The following is a 21,731-nucleotide window of genomic DNA, read 5'->3' on the forward strand; positions in this document are numbered from 1 at the left end:
AAGTGAGGAGAGGTTGTCTCCCCTTTGGTTTGGGGTCTATTATCTGAGATGTGTACAAGTGGAGCTGCGGCTTTGCAACAGTAAACAGCGATTTCAAGCGAGTGGATAAAGCACTTTGTCATCCCACATTGATGTAGTATTTGTATGCTTTAAGTGGTAAAACTTTTAAAATAAAGTGACCTAACACTGCCATAGAGCTGAAATCAATATCAAGAAGAATAGGGAATTTTAAGGTTTTAAGAATAGTTTTAATATTTAGATACAAAATATGGAAATATGGCAAATATATTAAGATTGATGTTGAGAGAAATAAACTACATTACACCAGATAAAACTTTACACCTGTATAAAAGAAACACTTAATTTGTTAGAGATCAATTTCTGTCTGCTTGAAATCATTCATTCAGACATTTTTTAAACACAATGATACAATATGAAAATACCGTAACATCTGTCAAAGAAGAATAAAAGGCTTCTGCTAAAAGTTTAATGTATTATTATGTATTTAATTTGATCCAGCCCTATGTAAAAGACCAGCTTAAAACCACTGAAAATCTTGTTTTCTCACCTTTCTGCAGCGATGTGATGTCACTGTTAGGTGTGATTTCAGGAATTCATTGATTATAATATGTGTAATTATAATCATTACTTTTTAAAAACTTTTCTATTGTTCTTCTGCTTTTCATTTTTTAGTGACTCAATTTATTGAATTTAAATTGGTATACAATCTTGAGGTTCAAATTTCCTTCTTGAGTTAGGAAACACCATTTGAGAAAACAATTTCATCACAAGCTTTTGATCAAACCACTTGACGTTCATCAGTAGATGAGTTTGCCCAGTTGTCATGCAATTGTAGATGTTCACATTTCTACCTTAAGAACTTTCTGTCTATGTTGGCTTAAAAGCTGAAGTTCATCTTTGATATTAACTCAATTACTGATGAAGATCATTTGAAATGAACAAATTCCCCAAAACAGCTAAAAAATGGATCTTGTAGTGTGATTGTTTTCTCGTGTACTAACTAACTAATTTTTTTTCAAACCATCATTTAAAACTTCAGATTCAGATCTTGATTTTGCATATTAAAACAAAACCATACAATCTGAACACCATGTCACACCGTCAACACATGTAGGACACATTCATATCTTTAGGCTTTGACACCCTTGCGGCATAGTGACGGTGTCAGCACACACTCTCTCTCTCTCTCCCCCTAGCTGCCCTCAAATAATTACCAATGTAAAAATCTGGCACCCAAATTAATACAGGACATGTGTAATGTCCTCTCATAGCTCAAAGTTTAGTCCAATTATGAGTGGGCCCCAGCGGTTTGATGTGCCTTTCACAACGGGGGAGAATAATGGCTTTGACAGGAGTGCCAGGGTCATTAGGGCGACTGACTGCATTATGGTAGTGAAGCACGCTCAGTGATTAGTTCTGTCTCTCACCCCTGGCCCTGATTGAGATCATTACACTTCACGTCACTTCCACATCCTCCCAAAGGGATGGCGTCATTAATTCTCAATCCCAGTGGGCCGCGGCAGAAGGTTAGGTTGGAAGAATTCACAAAAAAAAAAAAAAAAAGATGGTCCTTCTTTTTTTGGAAGAGTCACCTGGGATTGAAATGAGTTGGAAAATGAGGTTGTAACGATGATTTTTTTTTAATGTTAAGTTTGCTAGCTGCTGACGCTGCTGATGTGTGTTATATAAGAAGAAAACAGACATGTTTCATCCCTTCTACTTTATTCTGCAATACCACATTTTATGTGACTTATTCTCAATAATTTACTTTAAATTCAAGCATACGTTGGTAACACTCACTGTCTGTGGTGGCTGCTACTGCTGATCTTTTGATTTCAACAGTGTCATTACAGAAACAATCTTCCCTTCATCAGCATAATCTCTGAGGTAATTATTAGCTTGACTTGTCGCATTGTCTTTATTGTATTTTTTTTCATTCAACGGAAAGCTAAAAATTTGATGCAAAATGTGTCACAAAATATTATATCGCACTCAAATCCATAGAGAGCTCAAAGTCCTCCTAATCCCCCACAAACAACTTCATTTGTCATCATCACGCCTGCTGGGTACTAATCCCACTAACAGGGCAAAGACAAAAGGGGTTATAATGACTTTATGAACCAGCCAGGCCGAAGCTTGTTGTCTTTTAATGTTCTCATACAAGTTTGGCTCAGCAACAAGGAATCAACAGTTCCCATTACTGCATAAAACCTTCAGTATTATTTTTGGGGTGTTTTAGCTTTAGTTAACAGCATGTGTTAACGAGCATTCAAAAGAAAATTGGGTTGTGTTGAAAACCATATTTGGAGCCAACACCAGTAAATGCAGCATTTTCAAAATTAGAATTATCCTCAAAATTGGAACATTTTCGCTGTTTTCTTACATTAAGTCATTCATACTTTCATGTTTGGACGACTGTAATTAACTGCATTTAGGGTCATCTTCACATCATCTGTCTCATATTACAAAAAAATCAGCTCATTTAGATCAGAAAATTGGGACCATATAATTCCTGTTCTGGCTTTTCACTCTGGCTCCCTTTTATTTCTCAAATATCAGTAACGCTTGTTTATTTTTCAGGTTTGGCTGATGTTTTGTGTTGAGTGTATTGTGCTTCTGTTGGTCTTGCCTTCAAAAAGGAGCCCTGTGTTTTGCACTGCATATTTACATTCTCACCAAAATATAAGCCTAACAAACACGCTGAATGCATTTATTCCCTTATAAAACATTTGTGATTCTTATTATTAAAAATACATTTAAACTGGAGCCCCTTGGTAGTCGAGTGGTTGCCAGGTCATTCCTCCCTCTATCTCTCTGTTTCCTGTTGGCCTCTATGCCAAATATTCATTAATCTGCATTGCTTACATCGGCTAGCTGTCCTGCGTACCATTGCTGGCACATTGCTCTGTTTTTTGCCTTGTTACCACGTCAAACTGTCAGTCATTGCATTAGCTTGAAGCCAATGGAAGGAATGTGTGTTTCTCCATCATCATGCACACGTGCAGGAGATTTAAATGTGATCAAGAGGGTCCGACTGCAGCACCTCAGACCTCCCCCTCCTCTCTCATACAGGAATAAATGTCCTGGCAATAAGTGTACCTAGCTGCAGGAGACCACGGTTCACTTCCCGTTTCCAACCACGACTGTCATGTTTACAGCCGCTAGTCGGAACATTTCTTTAAAAACTGTAACAACGCTGTTATGGTGTTTACTGTTGCTATGATGATTAAAGTTGTGTAACTTTAAGGAAGTGCTATCCACGTTCCAAACCATGATCTTTCCCTAACTACATGTTTTTTGTGCCTAAACCTAACCAGACCGTAAACACGCCATAAACCATAAACGTTGTCACACTATAAATATAATTATTATTTGTAGTCGTTTGGGGCTTTGCTGCTTTGCTTCAGTGCACCCCCCGACAAGCTTGAAGCGCAGCTCATGCCTTTTAAGAAAGTCAGAACGAACCTTTTAAATTAGGCCTAGTAGATCTAATATGAGTGAAGATTCAGCAGCTGGATCTCTTATTTCTTGTCTCAAATCTGTTTCTAAACAGATTTCGGTGGACTGCTAAAGTGAAATAAATGAAATTTGACATACTTCTTATAAAAGACCCTTACTGTTCATGGTTAAACCCCATTGGCTCACAGATACACACATGGTACCTTTAATCTGGTTTAACAGCTGATAAAAAAGTTCACTAGTAGTCCTGAGAGTTGCTGGTATGGTTTTAGTTAGTCTGATCCATCTTCAGTTAGTATAGTGAATTATTTTACCAACAGCTACTGTGTTCACATTATTTCATTTAGGTTTCAGACAGTGGACATGCAGGTGACTATATCTTCCTGTCTCATTTTACTGAACAGGAGAAAACTGCAGTGCATTTGGCATTTTTAGATGGTTTCATTCACTGCGACAGAAAGAGGCAATCGCACTGAATTAAATATCTGCAGTAGAGAAGGATTTGCTGAATGAAGAAGATAACTTAGCTACTTCTTCAACTTGCTTAATATCTCCACTATCAACAATCTGCTTTAGAAAACACAATCAGCACAAATTGACTAATCAGACTTCTTCCGGTCCCAGCGTGGTATCTCAATAGCTGACATGTAGGGACATTTCTGAGGAGAAGCATGTTAAATATGGTGTAGCTTCAAACACAACTATAAATGCTGCTGTGATGGGATTTGCAGGGTTGCACAAAGACAGTAGCTTCCCTGAGCGCAGCAACTCGTTCGTCGAGCCAAATCAGGAGAAAACTTAAATATTTCTCTTAAAAGTTGCAAGGTTTTAAGATATTAGGGACAATTAAGCACTGTCAAGTTGTTTTTTCTGAAACCACACATATACATACTACACAGAAATGAATAATTTAACAATAATAAGTGTTATTTGCTGGTCTTTGTGGGCTGTTCTTATATTGAACACTATATTTTATACATAAACATGCCTACATTTTGAATTTGCCGTTGGTTTTTAAAGTACTGACGCTTTTTTTCTTTATTTTTGAAACTGCCTTGTTCATAAGGCATCTTGGTACACACTCATTCTGATGTTTTTAATGCTATATAAATGTAGTCATGTTGTCCAAAAGGAGCTTTGAGTCATGCCCAGCCACAGCAAACTGACAGAATACAGAAAGTTGTTTGAAAAAAAAAAAAAAAAAAAGATTAGGTAACTTGATATATATCCATTGTCGTTTTTTGACATTTATTCAGGGGAATTAATGCGCTTAAACGGTTGGATGAATGATCTGAGATTTGTTTCACACTGTACCCACTTCCCCCTGTACACATCACCATATGTTCGGCACTGTAGACTGATTACAGCCATTGTTCTCCTCTATCACAATGTTAACAAGACCTGTCCTCTAATATCCTCTAACATGGTCATTAGGGGCCCAGGCTGGAGGTGTTATTCAACTAACATTTGTAAGGCCATGCATCACTTATGTCCTCTCCACAGTTCATACGAATCTCACAACACTGAGTGGCTCCCTCCTCTGCCACCTGCAAATGTCAATTACCATATTTCCCCCTGACATTTATCAGTAATGGCTAACATGAGCTACGTGAAATCAGTGTCATTATGGTAGAGATGGACAAGGGGTGGAGGAGGGGGTGCTGATGGGTGCGTACGACCACGCAGATACACAACGAGGCTTGTTTATCGATCAGCGGCGGCTGAAGGTTGAGTACATCTCAATAAAGACCTAACGAGAATGTGATCAAAAAAAATAAATTGAGTGATTATGCTGTTACTGCAGGTGCTGTGCTGCGTATTGTTTTTATTCAACGCTCCCTGTCAACCCCAAGATTTATTGACAGGGAATTATATATATATATATATTTGGGATGTCAGTCTACACTTCAGCGGCTTCTGTCTTTGTGCTGTTTAAGTTGGGTTAAGCTGTTTACTGGCACCTTCGCTATTCTGCGACTGAGTCTGTTTGCCACTGTGGTTTAAAAGGGTGCCATGTGCAAGTGTGCCATTATTTGAACCCTGCATTCACAGTCAAGTATAATTTCCTTTGTAATTTGTTCATGGTTGTGATAATTATAGAATTCATCTGATACCAGCCTGCTTTAAAATAACAATAGTTATCAGATATAAAGAAGTGAGATCTGGCTTAAGTGTAGCTCAAAATATGTGTTATTATGTGAAGATAACTGTTCCATGACTGTTCAACACTTAATGATATAGTGTCTGGTTTCCTTCTGCTAGAATTAATTGGTAATTAATTGGCAAAAAAAGTGATGCTATATTAATAACTGGACTGAATTTGTTTATCCTTTGGATTCACACTGATATGCTAATGTTAAGCAAACAAAATGACAGAAAATTACATTTGCATACAACAGTTGACTGTTACAAATAGGGCATGTTCTCTTGGTTCTCATAATTGGAGATTAGCTGCAGTTTAAATTCTTAAAAAAAATGTGTATTTATCGTGTTTATTTGGATTATTTAAAACAAAAAAAAAGAAGTGTAAAACAAATCTGACAAAACAATTTCAACACAAATCCGTGTGAAATCTCATTTTAGGAGCATATTTAAAGTGCAGTTAATACACAGATATAGGTTTTTTGTTTTATATCTTCATTGAGTCCCATTGGATATTTAAAACTTGATTCTTGATACAGTGTCAGCCATTCAATGACAAGTTTTTATTATACTCAGGATGCAGAGTGACTTGGAGGGACCTTCCCTCCTACATTTGTTGAGGCCCTTGTGACTCCAAACAGAACTTATTCATTAAATCCTGACTTTTACTTTGTGTCTATGAAGCGAACACTTCAGATTATGACATTCATCAACCTGAGACTCAATCTGTAACTTTTAAACACTGGGTAAAGAAAATAATGATCTCTGCTTGTTAATCGACCCCACAGTTCAGACTCATTGCCCTTCCTGATCAGTCCCATCAGTAATGACTGAGGTCTGAGGTCTGACTCACCACTCCGATGGAGAAGTAGTTGTTTACAATGCTGTAAGGCACCGGGTCCCCTCGCTCCTCCTTGTCTGTGGGTGTGACATCAATCTTCCAGCGGTCCAGCATCAACTCCGTGCTGTTCTCGATGTCCCGCAGGATCTTCAGGAGGCTCTCGCCCTCATAGCCTCAGGAAGAAGAACATAAGAGTGTTCGAATAGGTCTAGGACTGCTTCTGGCACTTGCTGATGTAGTTATTGTAGTTTAATATCAGCAAATAATGATTATTACTGTTGATACGATGATTCTTCCCAAAATGCAGCTACAGAAAAGGAGTTTGTGTGAACAGAAATACATTTTTTAAAAAATAATTTTCCTTATTTTCATTTACTTGTACTATTTTTATGACTGCTGAATTTATTTATTGCTCAATGAAAGTCTTGTCAGCATCTTTTAAGCTCTAATATATCACAGATCATGCCAATGATTAAATGCTGTAGGTGTTGCAGTCTCAAGGAGGGGCTAAAATTGTACAACATAGTCCAAAAAAGTGAGTTTTAGTGTCCATAACGGTCTTAATCCTGATTTAAAGGCTTTATTCGGCCTGACAACATGAAATATTTGCAATTTCTGAAAATAGTTATATTTAATAGGTGATAAAAACATATAATGGTGTAAAAAATCTTCCTTTTTACTTAAATATACTGCATATATTTTCAGTTTTGCTGTCCCCAGTGGGTAACAAACTCCTCGCAGTTTAATTTCTCAACTATTACAACCTGAGCTCTGTGTGAATTCAAACACATATAATAGCATTAACACTGAGTTAAAGCGTGTTGTGCTTATACACTTTAACTATGAATGTGATACAGTGAATTCAGGCAATGTTTATTCTCCGTTATGTCTTTAAGTCCGGTACCTCCTCCCCATCGCAGACATCTTGCCAGGTCGTTGCCCGTGCCAAGAGGAAGTATACACACGGGGGGGTTCCTGTCCAGGTTGGCCTTATCTGGAGCAGCAGGACAAATATCACAACACATTACGAAACAAGGCCAAACCAAAAAAAATAAACTCACAGTAAGACTTGCAAAGAAAGCATCAAATCCATTTTGCTGCCCCACAAGTAAAACTACAAGTAAATACGAATGTCCAGTTGTACAGTCTATTTCAAGAGACACATTTTGCCTGACGGTTATTACCTCTCTTTGTTTTGATTGATAAAAAATTGAAGCAATTTTTGAGTGCCCGAACAAGTAACACGTCTTCAAGATCAAATAGAGGAGGCCAGGTGATTTGTTTTTCCTCAAATGATGACTAATATGTTGTTTTCCAACTCATGTAATCATCCTATTTTACCACCCCTGAATACGCAGGCTCGGACGTAATGAAAGTGTTTATATACAAACCATAAAGTACGCTTTACCATTTCAGACTGAACAACAAGAGTGCTGCTGGCTTTAAAAAACTAATAAAAACACATTTTTTACATTTTTTAATTTATTTTTTTACCAAAAAAAGGAAATGGGAGTGTTGTATATTATCAGAAACTGAAAACAGTATGAGTAAATATACTATAGCATCCCGGGAGGTTTGAGAGTCTGTATTTCTAAAAATAAACATAATTGATCCTATGGAAGCGGCACAGGCACTAAATTCTTGTTACATTTTTTTGCATATTATAAATTGTACAACATATTCTGTACCTATGAAGTCCAGGATCCAGCCCACTGTGCCGTCCCCTCCACAGGCCAGCACTCTGAAATCAGCAACATCTCTGAAGAAGTTCAACCTGTAACAAACAGTCAACTCTGCACATTACTGCCGCACAATGAGCTGTTTTTAACTTTACATACATTTTCTTGTATTTACACCTTTCCGCTGCTCTGGTGAACTTTTTCAGCTGTTCATACTAGTGCAATTCAGGTTAATATTTTATCCTTTTTGATCATGTGAGTCACCTTCTGCTGCTTATACTTTAAGTATTATATGATTTTAACTCTAAAATGTACTGTGTTACTGCTAAATTAAATCAAGGGTCTAAGAAAAGATGCTGTTTGTGATACAGACTGTAAAACCTTTTAAAATGTGTGATTCTCAACTGTACAAAAAACAAAATAACCTCACCACTGATTTAGTAATACAAGGATTCAAGTTGGTGCTTGTTGAATATTTTGTATAAATACACTCACCAAGCACTTTATTAGGAACACCTGTGTGATCTAATGCGCTTACTAAGCTGTAAAAGTAAAAATGAACATACTTAAGTGTAATATGTACTAAATATGTAATAATATAATGCACTCCAGTATACCACCACCTCCACCAACAACAACAACAACCTCAATAATTAACAAAATGATCACCTTTCTTACAATGTCAACAAAAACTGAAAATGTATAAGCTTCATAAAAGTAGATTTTTTGGTAGAACTGTTGTACCAAATCTTATTTATTCTATTTGCTGTCATTTATATAAATTGGGCTACCTCAGAGGCAACAAATAAACAGTTACCAAGCTTTTAAGCTCTGAAGAAGCCAGGTTGTTTCCACATAGTCTGCTTATGAAAAAAAATAATCTGCACAGCATTTCCTTCATTTTAATGATGCTTCCATTTCAAGGTTTTAAGAAGTCGTTATGTTTTCTAAAGTGATACTTGATTATTACTGTGATTGAATTATAGTTGTAATTTCTTTAGTTTATATTCTGACTATTTTGATAAAAAAAATGACAGGCTGGATAAAGCAATGGTTTTAAAGGTTTATTAAAACCATCTCAGCTTGATATAATTGCTCCCTCTTGAAAATAAGTGTAAAATATGTGTCCATCATGAGCATATTTTTGAGTCGCTGCCACAACACACTGCTTCTACTAAAATACCCCTCTAATCCCACAAAATAACACATGTGGCATTGACAATTACTCATTCAGCGAGCTAGCCTGCCTGGTTGAGGGCTAATTGGATCATGACAGGCAATGTTCAGTCCAACTTCTTCCGTTCCTTCACAATAACAAAGCCCTAACTGAATGAGCCAGCCTCTGAGCCTCGTATGGCGGGTAAATGATTCGCTCAATTACTTCCAACTGGGACCACAAACCATGTTAGACGCAAAACAGACGGCCGCGAACATGAAAGGCAACTTTGGGGATATTTAAATACCAAGAAACAAACACTTAATTTGCCATTATTGCATTAGTGAGGCAGCTAATTGACAGCAGTGTGTGCGGCAGCCTCGGCCTGCAGTGTCCGACGGTGACCGTTCACCTCGCTAATGTGCGCTGCAGTGCGTACACTTGACAAAATATTAACAAGGTTACAGTGGAGTAAGGTCATCTGGAATGTTCTCAGCTCTTAGGACGAGGCTCTGGTTCAGCTGGTGATGCAGGTGATGCTCGGGCCACGTGCAGGGACATCAATAAAAGAGAAACAAAACAGTGCATGCACACAAGGTCAGTCCCAAAAAACTTTGAGCTGCGTTGGCACAATCGGTGACGTGAGAGGTGCACCAGCTCCTCTCGCAGACAGTCCAAAAAACTTGTGGAGTTTTTGTACCCTGTGTGTGCTGCTGTGTATTTATTTTTTATAAGGCGCAAAGATTCTGTTTTCACATCTAATCAAAGCCAAACAACGTGGCAGCACGGCGGCGAGGCATTCTCGTGTGTTTAAACACTGCTGAGGACAAACAGCAAAGTGAAGGAGCCTTATGCATGTAAATGTTCCTTTCATTTTCTTAATCACAGATGTGAACCATAGGAAACCTGATGCTGCCTGCACCTACAGCCTGTGGTGAGCTGCTCGTCTGTATGCATGATCACATGTGGTATGGCGAGAGATTCACCTCTCTCTATCTGTCAGTCATGCGAGTCAGCGTCTCTCCGTTCACGTACAGGCTTATGCATATGGAGCTGCTGCTTGTCTGAGGCTACGGCATGATACTGTCGTCTCCAGGATTTGTTATGTGTGAACTCACCTCATTTGTGTCTGTGCTGTGTGAAGGAACTGAGTGAGGGGTCTAATACTAAAGGCCTCTCTTGCATGTGATGGTGGTTATTACTGTATATTCAGGCAACAGAAAACACTGAGTTTGCAAATGATCATTAGCTAATATGATATGTGAGGTAACTAAGAAAAGAAGGAATCGTGGTTCCTTCTTTCCTTGTCTTTCTTTCTTTCTCTCTTTCTATTTTGATGTTAATAACAATTAATAACATATTAAGTATTTAAAAAATGATTTAAATGGCTTTTAAATGCAACTTGAGCATAGTTAGAACGTGTTTTGAGTCAAAATGTTCAGTTTTCAACGTTTATTTATTATTTCTTAACAATCTCGATTTTACCACCCAGAAATGGTTGCCTAAAACATTTTTTTGCAGTGCACTTCTTAACTGTCATTGTGTATTTTAGGAAAATTAAACAGATTAAGTAAAAGTAAATACAGTAATGCACTTTAAACACATTTTAATATTGAAAACCTAAAACTAGTAATCGATATAGGGTGTAACTGGCATTAATAAATAAAGAGATGTTTTAAGAAAATGCATCTTTTTATTTGCTCTCTTCATGCAATATAGGTTATTTGTCGCTATCCAGCATATAAATGTGGATATATTACATTTTCTATAGTTGGAAAAAAAACCTCAAACACAGAAAATACATATTTGGTCATTGACAAACCTACATGACCTATACGTACCCTGGCATGGGTCCATTCTTGGCCAGGTTGTACACTTGTCTCGGGTTCAGAAGATACTGGAACTTTCTGTAAATCCTGCAGGAGTGAAGATAAAAAGATTTAAAAAAAAAAAAAACATGCAAACATCAGACTCATTTACCACAGAGTTAGGCTAAAAAATGTGGATTTTATGTCAGACCAACATCCGACATCATCAGAGCGTGACAAGGCAGTGGACTGGGCAGCGGGGTGGGACATACCCAAAGTCCCCTTGAGGAGAAACCATTAGAAAGACTAATTCATTTTAATTTCAATTTCATTATATCAACTGGCTGAAGTCATATTTTGATCTCATAATTTAAACAAATGAGGGCCCGCGTAATAAGGAGTGAATGAATATGTTTCAGTAATAACCCAATTAGCCCTGGGTTAAAGAAGGGGGACCAGCCAGAGACGTGACAGCTCGGAGAGTGTCTGAGGAGAGGAGTTGGGGGGGCGTGTATGTGAGCTGATGGTGGAGGCGGCCAGCGCTTTAGGTAAATGTTATTGTGTTTTTATTTGACTAAGTAAGCCTAAAGCACTTGGCAGCCAGAGGCCATGCTGCTGCCTTCCCTCTGCGACTGAGGAGCAGGGATTTAGAGGCCTCTTGTAGCATGTTGAGACAGATTGTGTACTTACCTCTCTCCCTGCTTCCCCCCGCTCTTCGGATTGACAAACACTAGCAGAGGATGAGTGCCCTCTATTGTTGTGATCTGAATGGGAGATGTCAAAACAAACCGTTGGTGTTTGGAGACTGCAGGATGCTTCGCAGGAATTCACTTTCAAGCCACATCCCTCAAATATTTTATCATGTATATACAGCACTTCCAAGCTGTGCCTGTCATCTGATTCATTTTAATAATCATCATCATAATAATAAATAATACATTTCATTTGCACCACACTTTTCATTCATAGTGGAACTCACAATGATACAGTATTAATAACATTTCACGGTTTTCCTGTTCCATTGAGAAGATGCACAAGTGGCACCTGGCCATGACTCGCTGTGGGTGCTCCCTATTCCTTTGCCTGAGTCCAAATTGAATCTTGTGTTAATTATAATACCTAATTATAGAGGAGAGCAGTGATAAAAGTCACCTGAAATGTATTTTAAAGCCAATTTTTTTAGAAAATAAATCAGATCAAAATGTTACTTGCATGTTGCTCATTTGATGATCTGATCTAATAATTTAAAACCAACAACAAATCCTTAAAAAATGCAAACTAACATTGGATGAATCTGTCTTTTAGTCTGAGTTTTAGTCTTTGGCACTCAGCCCCAAGCCCACCAGTTCCCCCTCAAGACACAAATCATCAATAACAGGTCCCAAATACGTAGCTGTACTTTAAAAAAAAAATGCACAATCATTTCCTCAAACAGTTGGGCACTGTGGAAACTGTGCAGATTTTTAGGGACTATTTTCCACTGTGGAATAATACATATTTAATAAACTCATATGTATTTACAGCACCTGAGATTGAGTCAAAACAAACTAAAGTGATTGTGTTCATGGTTATGAAGGAACTTGTCACCCCTTATTCAACGGTTTGGCTTTTTGATGAGTTTTTAGTAGTTTTGGACAATAATGTATCTCAGTGGAACAGAAAAATAAGATTGTCGATGAAAAGAATAATCGCCAATTATCCTTTTTATCAAGTCATACTAAATGAGCAAACAGAAATCAATCGTCAAGTCCTTTTGTCCAGTTTTCACTCAAAATTCATCATTTTTGTATTATTATTCATTATTTCTTTTATTTTAAGTTGGTAAATGGTGAATGATTTTACAGCAGATGCAGACTGTTCTTCAGGTTTCAGTAGCCGGACAGCGCTGGATATACAGTACAGTACAGTAAAACAACCCATCTATCTACAGTAACAGTCAATCAATACGCTTAACCTGATAACTCATGATTCACAATTCAGTCGTAATAGTAATTTGCTACCGCTTCCTAAGTGGCGAGGCAGTTTGTCTCGTGTGACGTGGGAAAAGATTTTCTAGTTTCTGCGGACAGACAGAGCCCGCGGTGCCCGAGGCCGAATTCACAAAGCGCCACATAAACAAGCTCTAATCCAGCGGCCCCTGTTTGAATTGCCCTTCCTGCAGTTAGTCTGAAACAACTCGCCCAGTGCTCTCCCTGACACAGATGAAGCGCTTAACTCCCCCTGTCTGCTATCCCAGCAGGCCAAGGGTGAATTAATGAGCTCCCTGTCCAGTCTAGAGTGATCCATTACTTCCTGTAATTATAAATAATAATCTTGATTATTATGCTGGTTAGCCGGCGAGAGGCATAGATGGATGTGCCTGGGATATGATTCATCATATTTCTCTCCCAGCCACGCGTAGACGAGCAGTCGCCACAGACTGCGGCAGGTTTCCATCGCCAGCATGCTGGCTGACAGATATTAGAGAGGATCAGGCTGGACTGGGCTCTGCTGTATGATCCTTATTATCAGCAGGGCCTGCCGAGCCCCATCATATGTCCCAATACCAATTGCAGAGGTTCACTTCAAAACATATTTCCATCTGAGAAAACAATTACACCAGCAAAACACTCTTAAAATGGTCTTTATTGCTTACTATTAAAGTTGTGAGTCATTTTACAACCAGTGCGTACAAAACATTTACAAATGAAGAATTGAGAGACGCTATCTCATGAGAATCTCATGAAATATGTCCAGCTTGTTTATTGGTTTGGGAAATGGGAAAATGGTAAAATGGGAAAATTCATCCACAGCTGTAATTTTTCAACAAAATATGGTTGAAATGGTTTAAAAAATCCAATCCTGTTCAAGTCCCCCCCCCCCCCCCCCCAACTACATTTTAACCCTATTATCATGAGATCAGTATGTTAAGAAAAAAAAAGTTAAAAAAGTTAAATGATCACTGTATGTAAATTGGAGTATATTTTATCTACACTGCAAAGTGCAAATGAAATGGAGAAGACACCACACTGACATTAAAGACTGAGATTTGAGCTTTACCTGCAGTCCTTGACCATCCACTGTGACTGAGTTGGCTCGCTGCATCTTCCCTCTGCTCGACTGGCTGGACCGAGAGTCCTTCCTCACCGTTGACTGCCTTTCCTGGGGTCAAAGGTCAAGCAGCGAGGTTGTTAAATAGCCCTTATTTTAGTTTCATTCCAAAGATAAGATAGATAATCATTAACTGGATATTATAGCTGTCTTTTTCAGTGTGTGACAGTTGTCTTAACCTTTTTGTGTTATTGTTTTGTATCTTTTTCTGACTGCCTTTAGGTCAATAAAATAATGAATAAATACATTTTTAAAAAGAATAACAAAAGGAACTTTATTCCTTGCAGCATGAAGACAGCTTTGAAATCACATTCAGAGCATCATGTGGGAAAATAAATCAGTGATGCTTCATTTTAGGGGGCTGAAATAAACTAGTATTTTTCCAGAAAGTTACCTTGAAATAATTATTGAATCCGGTACTGATTATAAGAAAAATGACAGTTATGAGACAATTGTTCTAATTTTATCTAAGTTTAAGGTTTGGTTTATAGGCAGATGTTAAATTTCCTCTGTTTAAACAAAGCATGTAGAAAATATACTGTAACTGAAATAGATCAAATGTAGAAAAATCCAAATAATTGAAAAAAAAGTGTCCCCTTTCCTCTTTGTGTCTTGTTGTACCTTTTGGCAACATCTGCCATGACAAACAGATTCTTATTTTCAAGGAGATGTTTTTTAATTCATAAAATACAAGGCTTTTACAATAGAGGTTATAATGATGGTGGACAATTTGTGTTTTAGAGATAATGAACAATTTGTGGTGTATTTTTTCCTGAAATCAACTTTTGAAAATAAATCCTTGAGAAAAAAAAATATATTTTGCCATTTCAGAGCTCAGTGGGAGAACACAGGCTGGTGATTGCATCTTCAAATAACACTGAACCAAACAAGGTCAGGTTCACTCAGCCATGGGACCGCTGACCAGTGACAAGCAACGTCTTACCAGGACGATAGGGCAGATTGAGTTGGGGGGCAGGATGTGATCCTTCAGGGGTCCGCAGTCACACTCAGGTTTCACATGGGAGGCACACTTGTTATGGAGCTGGAAGAGGTGGAACCCGTTATTAACAGCCAGCTTGTGTCAAATAACAGAAGATGTTTAACTGTACGTTTTCGGGTGTATATTAAGGATTTATTTGCATTACATGTGTCATTGCCTCTGTTTTATTTTCTTTTAACTTGCAACCACAAACAAGTGTTTTCTGGGTGTAAATTGGTGGAATGACTTTGGAGTTATCAGAGGTGCAAAAACGAAACCCTAAACAACAAGAAGCAGTGGGAATATAATGAGGAGGTGGCTGCCTCTCTTCGGGAGGCGGCTTACCGTGATTTGACACCACACGCAGTGGAGACCAGTCAGGCCCTGGTAACACTTAATGGTTTTGTGACACTTGTCACACTTGGTGGGGCAGTTCCCTTCCACCCAGAAATGGTGCATTACCTGTGGAGAGAGCGAGAGACAGCATTCAGGGAGTGAAAGAAGTGAGAAAAGAAACATGGTGCAGAAAAACAAGATATATAGAAAGGCACAAGTTACACAACAATTAAAGAAAGCAAGAGAGAGAAAACAAGCAAGAAAGAAAGAAGGAAGGAGAAAAAAAGCACAGAAGAGAACAAAAAAAGAAAAAAAGAATGAGGCCAAACAAATGATGCTGTCTGTGTTTGTGTCTTTAAAGCAGGCTTATCCTTGTAATTAGCAATGCTTTGTAGCAGATTGAGTTGTTTAGATTCCATTAGAGGAAGAAAAACCCTCATCCTAAGCTCCGTGGAGCATCGCTGATCCAAGCGTGCTGACTAGTAAACACTCCAATTGGACGCACCTCTGTGTTTTTCTTGGATTTGACATAGGTTTTGATGCAAGACGGCGGAGCGCGAGCCACACAACGCTCGTGGACTGTGTACTTGCAGACTGGGAAAGAAAAAAGAAAAAAAGAAGCATTTTAAGACCAGGAAAAGAGACAGTACAGAGGAGATAAAACATACTTTTCATACAGTTATAAGTGTTATACACAGGGGTTTAAGTAACATGTTTGGCTCTATGGGAAAATGGTCAGTGAGGTTGAAATAAAAGCAGGTTTTATTGCTTGAAAATAAATTGAAACATAGAATAAAGGATGTTTAGCCTGTTGTAGAGGGGCTTCATTCTCTCTTTTCTTCAGTTGATGTTTTGTCGTGATCTTTTCTTCCATTTGCAGAATTTAGTGTTTCCCATTCACATTTCTGTCTAGTCGAAAAAGTCTCTAAAAAAACAGCTTTTAGACCATCGTGGGAAACTGAAACTCACAACTAAATCCCAGGCTAATTACACATTTCTCCAGGGCCAGGTGATAAATTAGACTCCATTGTTTTTTATGTAAATTTGATCACAGAGTAGCCTAACATCCATCATTTCATCACTGCAACACACGACGAGATAATACTTCTCCAGTATATTATATTGCATTTGTACAAATCAATGCATCTGTCGAGCCTTCGATGGCAAGTGAATTACTCACATGAGCAGCAGAGTCCCTGCTTCCCCAGTCCAATTAGCATGTTGAGACACAAGTTACAGTAAGCTGGCTTGTTGAAGTGCTTCAGTCTCCACACATGTTGCCCGTCATCTTTAACATTCTGCAGCAAGAAAAAACAGACAAAATTATTAATTGACCGGTTGATCGACTATGTGAGACATCGACTGCTTCATTCTTTTATTTCATATTCTGATGAGAGAATCATCAGCTAAGGTGACTGATTGTTTTAGTTGCTTTTTTTTAAGTTTAATCTACTTTTCTCACTTCAAGACATTTAGTCCAAATCCAGGAAAGACATTAAAGGTGCATCTGTCTTTCCTTTGCTGTAATATTCATTCATAAAAAATGATACTGGGTAGAGATTTTTTACTTAAGGTGGTCAAATGCTTCCATCTAGTGGAAAATGTATGAACAGCAGAGAAAACTGATGGTGTTCTTAAAGGTTTGGGGGTGACAAAGCAGCAGTTTGGATATACATGTGTATGAATGGTTGGGGCGTGCGTGATCTGTTATCAGATCAATTATGAAATGCAAATGTTTTAATAATGACGATGAATATTTGTGGAATGGAGAATAGTCACTGCCTTTAGTCTTTTTCAGGTGGACCCAGAAAGGAAAAATAAAAGTTAGATTTAGACTAACATTTTAGTAAATTGGCTGACACTATGAATCATTGAAAGTCATTAACAATGAGTCAGAGCCATTAGAGAACAGATTTAAAACTGCCGCTGTGACCTTGTAGTGATTAGCATAATCATCTTGCAGAAGAGGAATGGAGTGTATTGAAGTACAGTAAAAGGAGCTGAGGAGAGACTGGTAAACTTATGACTGAAACACTTGTAGGATGTGAGATGATATTTCTTTATATTGGAGTGGCTGCTGAAACAAAAAAAGCTTTGAACCACTAAGATACCTGATCTAAAATAGTAACCTGTGTTGAGTTATTAATAGTTGTTTTATTCATAGAAAAATAAAAGAAACATTCCATCAAACCAGGTTGACTGAGCATCCTTTTCACTGTCTGCACAACACATTACCCTTAGGTTCACTCATGGCATCTGCAGCTATTGGCCTTTGAGTCAACAGGGAGGTTCGGGGTTAAAGGATCAGAGTGTAGGATTTAGTGGCATCTAATGTTAAGGTTGCACATTGCATTGACAATCCATGTGTTTGAGCCTACACGTGGATACATAAAACTTGGAATACTTAAGACGAGTACTTTTAAAATGTTTTAGCCAGCGGCTCTATGGATGACAATGCCGGTCTGTCGGTCCACTACTTTCGACCAGACAGTATCAACAACTATTGAATATGCTGCCATGAAATTTGGTATCATGTTCCCCGCAGGATGAATTGTAATATTTTGGTGATCCCCTAACTTTTCATCAGCTCCAACATCACATCAAAATTTTAATTTGTCCAATTTGTCCTCAAGTTTAGGATCACATTATCTTTGAAACTCGTGGCATTCCCATCAGAGTTAGCTACATTTCATGTTTTGTGCTATTTAGCAAATGTTATCATGCTTACATGCTAAACTGAGCTGGTGAACATTGTAAACATTACCAACTAAACACCAGCATGTCAGCATTGTCACTGTGAGTATTAGCGTGTTGACATTCAATTTAGCTTGAACATTTAGCCCTCTCACAGAGCTCCTAGCATACCTGCACACTTTAGCTTTGTTAATGCTAATTTTGATAATGTTATATTATTGTTAAATAGCTACAACAGAAGGATGTTGATGCAACATTTTGATACATTAATTGTTATGAGTATGTACACTTGTACACTTTTTTGCTGTATGAAATTTAGGTACAAAATGCTTTATGTCCTTGTGGATCAACGAGATCATGACTAGCATCACTAGCATATGCAAAAGATCTCTGTGCTCTGTCTCACTGTCTCCAGGCCGAGCAGAACCAGCAGCGGGATGGTGGTCATTCCTCCCTGGATCCACTCCTCCAGTGACACTGTCCCATCGTGATCGTAGTCAATCTCCCGCATCATGTCCTGGAGGATCTATGAATGAAAACAAAAGGTCAGAAGAAAAGAAACTTATAGAATTTAGTGGTTTGTAGATTACATTTTTGGCTTTTTTTAAAATTCACATATGATTAAGATCTTATGTAAAAGTCATGGTTTTTATAATGTTAAAATGTACCCTTCATTCATTCCTGTTTGCAAAGGTTCCACTTGTATTTCCATTTGAATTATTGAGTAAAAACATTTATCAGCTCTCATAAAGTAGTCTGGCAACAATTATCACATATTACAGAATATTATTTTAAATTTTTATTTATCACAGATTTCTACTAACTAGGTGAAATTTCTTCCTTACTGGTTTTAGTTCAGTCACGTCCCATTCCAGGTACTCTGCCACGTGCATCATCTGGGAGATAATGTGCTCAAGCTCCTGCGGTGAGACCACAGACAGTCATTACAGGCACAAAAATACTGTATTTACCTTTCTGTATATTGCAGCCTTACAAGCTGATGTCGCTAAATGTCTTTGGCGTGAATAGACTGATAAACAGCGTGTAATAACAGGTTAGGAATGTCATTCTTCCGCACAGAAGAGTTGCAGAGAGAAAAACAAAGGCAGCGTGGGAAGTGCTCCGAGGCTGATGGTTTAATTACAATGGTTGCTTTTTTGGGGGCAGAGGGCTGTGACATTATTATCAAGTGGCAGACTGAATCACTATGATGCACTTTGGACTTCTTTGCAGTAATATGCTGAGTATCAGTAATAGAGTATGAGGCTTTTCATCTAAACATGACACACAACACATTCTTTTAAAAATGATGATTCATTTTTATTTACTCTTTTAAGATCTGTGGTAAAATTTAGGTCACACATAATAGGCATAGCTCTTCTTTTCATTACTCTTTCTATCCCTCCTACTCTCCCTCCCCTAGCCAATAATGGGATACTAATAATGGGATCCACTACACAGCCTCTCTACCCCACCTCACCCTTGACCTGTTTCTATTAACCCTCCAATTCAAACCCTTTCTATACATACTGAACACACATAAACACTTGAGCTCTTTCATTCATACATATACTGTACTGCCCCTAATTATTTCCAAGTTCTTATTTTGTCTGTTGTTCTTTTTACCTTTCATTCAACCATTCATATACAGTATTTGTACCATGATTTGAGGTATTCCATGTACTTAGATAGATAGATAGATAGATAGATAGATAGATAGATAGATAGATAGATAGATAGATAGATAGATAGATAGATAGATAGATAGTTTATATGTTTTACACACAAAATTGTGATCTTAAAACTATTGCTGTACATAAATGTAGTTGCGCAGAAGTATTAAGTAAAAATGGAAACGTACTTCTGTTGAAGTACTCTTAGTACTTTCCATCATGATAAATAGATGTGTAGGTATATGTATTATCTATTATATAAATTATTTGACTATTGTTACCTATTCATTAATCAGTGATAAGTATGTTAATATGAAGCGAATATAAAGGTTTAGTATATATTAAATACCCAATATTATTATTAGAACATATGTTATATATAATTATGTATGTTTAATTAATGAATCACAAGTCAAATGTTTGGACACACTTTCCCATTAAGTGTGTCTACATTTTTGACTGGTACTGTATATATGTCAGATTTGTAAATATAATTAAGCAAAAAGTATAATATTTCCCGCTGAAAAGGAGTTGAACTTAAGTAATATAGAGTGGAAACATTCATGTAAAGTAAATGTAACTTAAAATTGTGATTTACTTGAATAAATCACTGCTTTCCATAGGTAGATAAGTGTGATTAATGCAATTCAAAACAGACACACACACGCACACAGACGCACGCACACACACACGCACGCACACACACACACACACACACACACACACACACACACACACACACACACACACACACACACACACACACACACACACACACACACACACACACACACACACACACACATACTCTCACACACACAAGAATGCCCCTCTCTGAAAACTGCCCTCTTGTCTTGGCGTTGATTTTTTTTAAACTTAAATATTATCTTTAAAAAAACCTCTTGAGTACGCACATTAAAATATAGAAAGACAAATCTTTTGCCATTGGAAACACTGACATAACTGAGGTTTGGATCAGTTACACTTTTGAACAATGAGGATTCAGATAAACAAATATAGTTATATAGGAGGACAAATATTTACCGGGCTGTCCAAAGACCCGTTTCCATCTGTGTCGTAAAGACGAAACATAACTGCGGAGACAAAAACAAAATGTCAAGCTACAGTAATAACAATTTGTACTCTTCAACCATCTCAACCTTTGAAATGAACATTAAAAGTTACGACTAAACAGCGGTTATTGGCAGCAGAGCAGAAACCACTGCTTAATAAATGAGCCCTTTTCTCTCTGTGTGAATGTCACTGTGTACTTCACTGCAAGCAAAAACCATAAATCAGCACTTGTTAGCGTCTGAATGCTGCAACTTTAAGTGTCCCCCAATTACCACTCAGAAGTATCACCATGGAAACAGACAGCTCCCACATCATCGCCATCATCATCATCATCAGCTCTTCTGCTTCCATCACGGCAATGCGTAAACACCCACAAGTCTGAATGTAACCGAATCGTGACGACAACAGCAACAACAACAACAACAACATGACCTGGCTGCAGATCATTTCCATATTAATGGCTAAAGATAGAAGTGCTCTAACCCACCGCTGCCCCACCTCCGCACCCACCCCGGCCTCCATGTGTAGTGCGGTTGAGGAGCAGCAGTGGGAGGGTGCTGACATCATGAGGAGTTGACGTCAGACGGCGGTTCGTCAGGCCACTAACGAGGAGCTAATTGTCAGTTTCCTGAGAGGGTGTGACCTTTTTCAGTCAAAGGGAGGGAGGAAGTGATGCCAGTGTCTGGTGTTGGGTGCTGGGTGGCGGTTGAAGGTGTCACAAGGAGGTGATTGTGGTTACCCAAAGAGGCCCCAAAAAGGCAATAAAGAGCAAATAATGA

The 21,731-nt window shown here is 38.0% G+C and overlaps 1 protein-coding gene across 4 annotated transcripts in view; it reads right to left on the bottom strand.

Annotated features, from left to right (window-relative positions):
* Positions 1 to 21,731, bottom strand: part of dgkb (diacylglycerol kinase, beta) — a 68,941-nt gene that overhangs the window by 30,700 nt on the left and 16,510 nt on the right. For all 4 annotated transcript variants that reach the window (XM_062422179.1, XM_062422177.1, XM_062422178.1 and 1 more), the window contains 13 exons: positions 20,923 to 20,972; positions 19,051 to 19,125; positions 18,612 to 18,731; positions 16,692 to 16,809; positions 16,017 to 16,105; positions 15,521 to 15,637; positions 15,140 to 15,238; positions 14,146 to 14,247; positions 11,797 to 11,870; positions 11,140 to 11,214; positions 8,152 to 8,237; positions 7,368 to 7,457; positions 6,476 to 6,636 (listed from right to left, as the gene is read on the bottom strand). In XM_062422179.1, coding sequence (XP_062278163.1) covers positions 6,476 to 6,636; positions 7,368 to 7,457; positions 8,152 to 8,237; positions 11,140 to 11,214; positions 11,797 to 11,870; positions 14,146 to 14,247; positions 15,140 to 15,238; positions 15,521 to 15,637; positions 16,017 to 16,105; positions 16,692 to 16,809; positions 18,612 to 18,731; positions 19,051 to 19,125; positions 20,923 to 20,972 — 1,256 coding nt within the window. The remainder of the gene's footprint in view (positions 1 to 6,475; positions 6,637 to 7,367; positions 7,458 to 8,151; positions 8,238 to 11,139; positions 11,215 to 11,796; positions 11,871 to 14,145; positions 14,248 to 15,139; positions 15,239 to 15,520; positions 15,638 to 16,016; positions 16,106 to 16,691; positions 16,810 to 18,611; positions 18,732 to 19,050; positions 19,126 to 20,922; positions 20,973 to 21,731) is intronic.

Source organism: Scomber scombrus, chromosome 7 (genome assembly GCF_963691925.1).
Source record: "Scomber scombrus chromosome 7, fScoSco1.1, whole genome shotgun sequence".
Taxonomy (NCBI): Eukaryota; Metazoa; Chordata; class Actinopteri; order Scombriformes; family Scombridae; genus Scomber; species Scomber scombrus.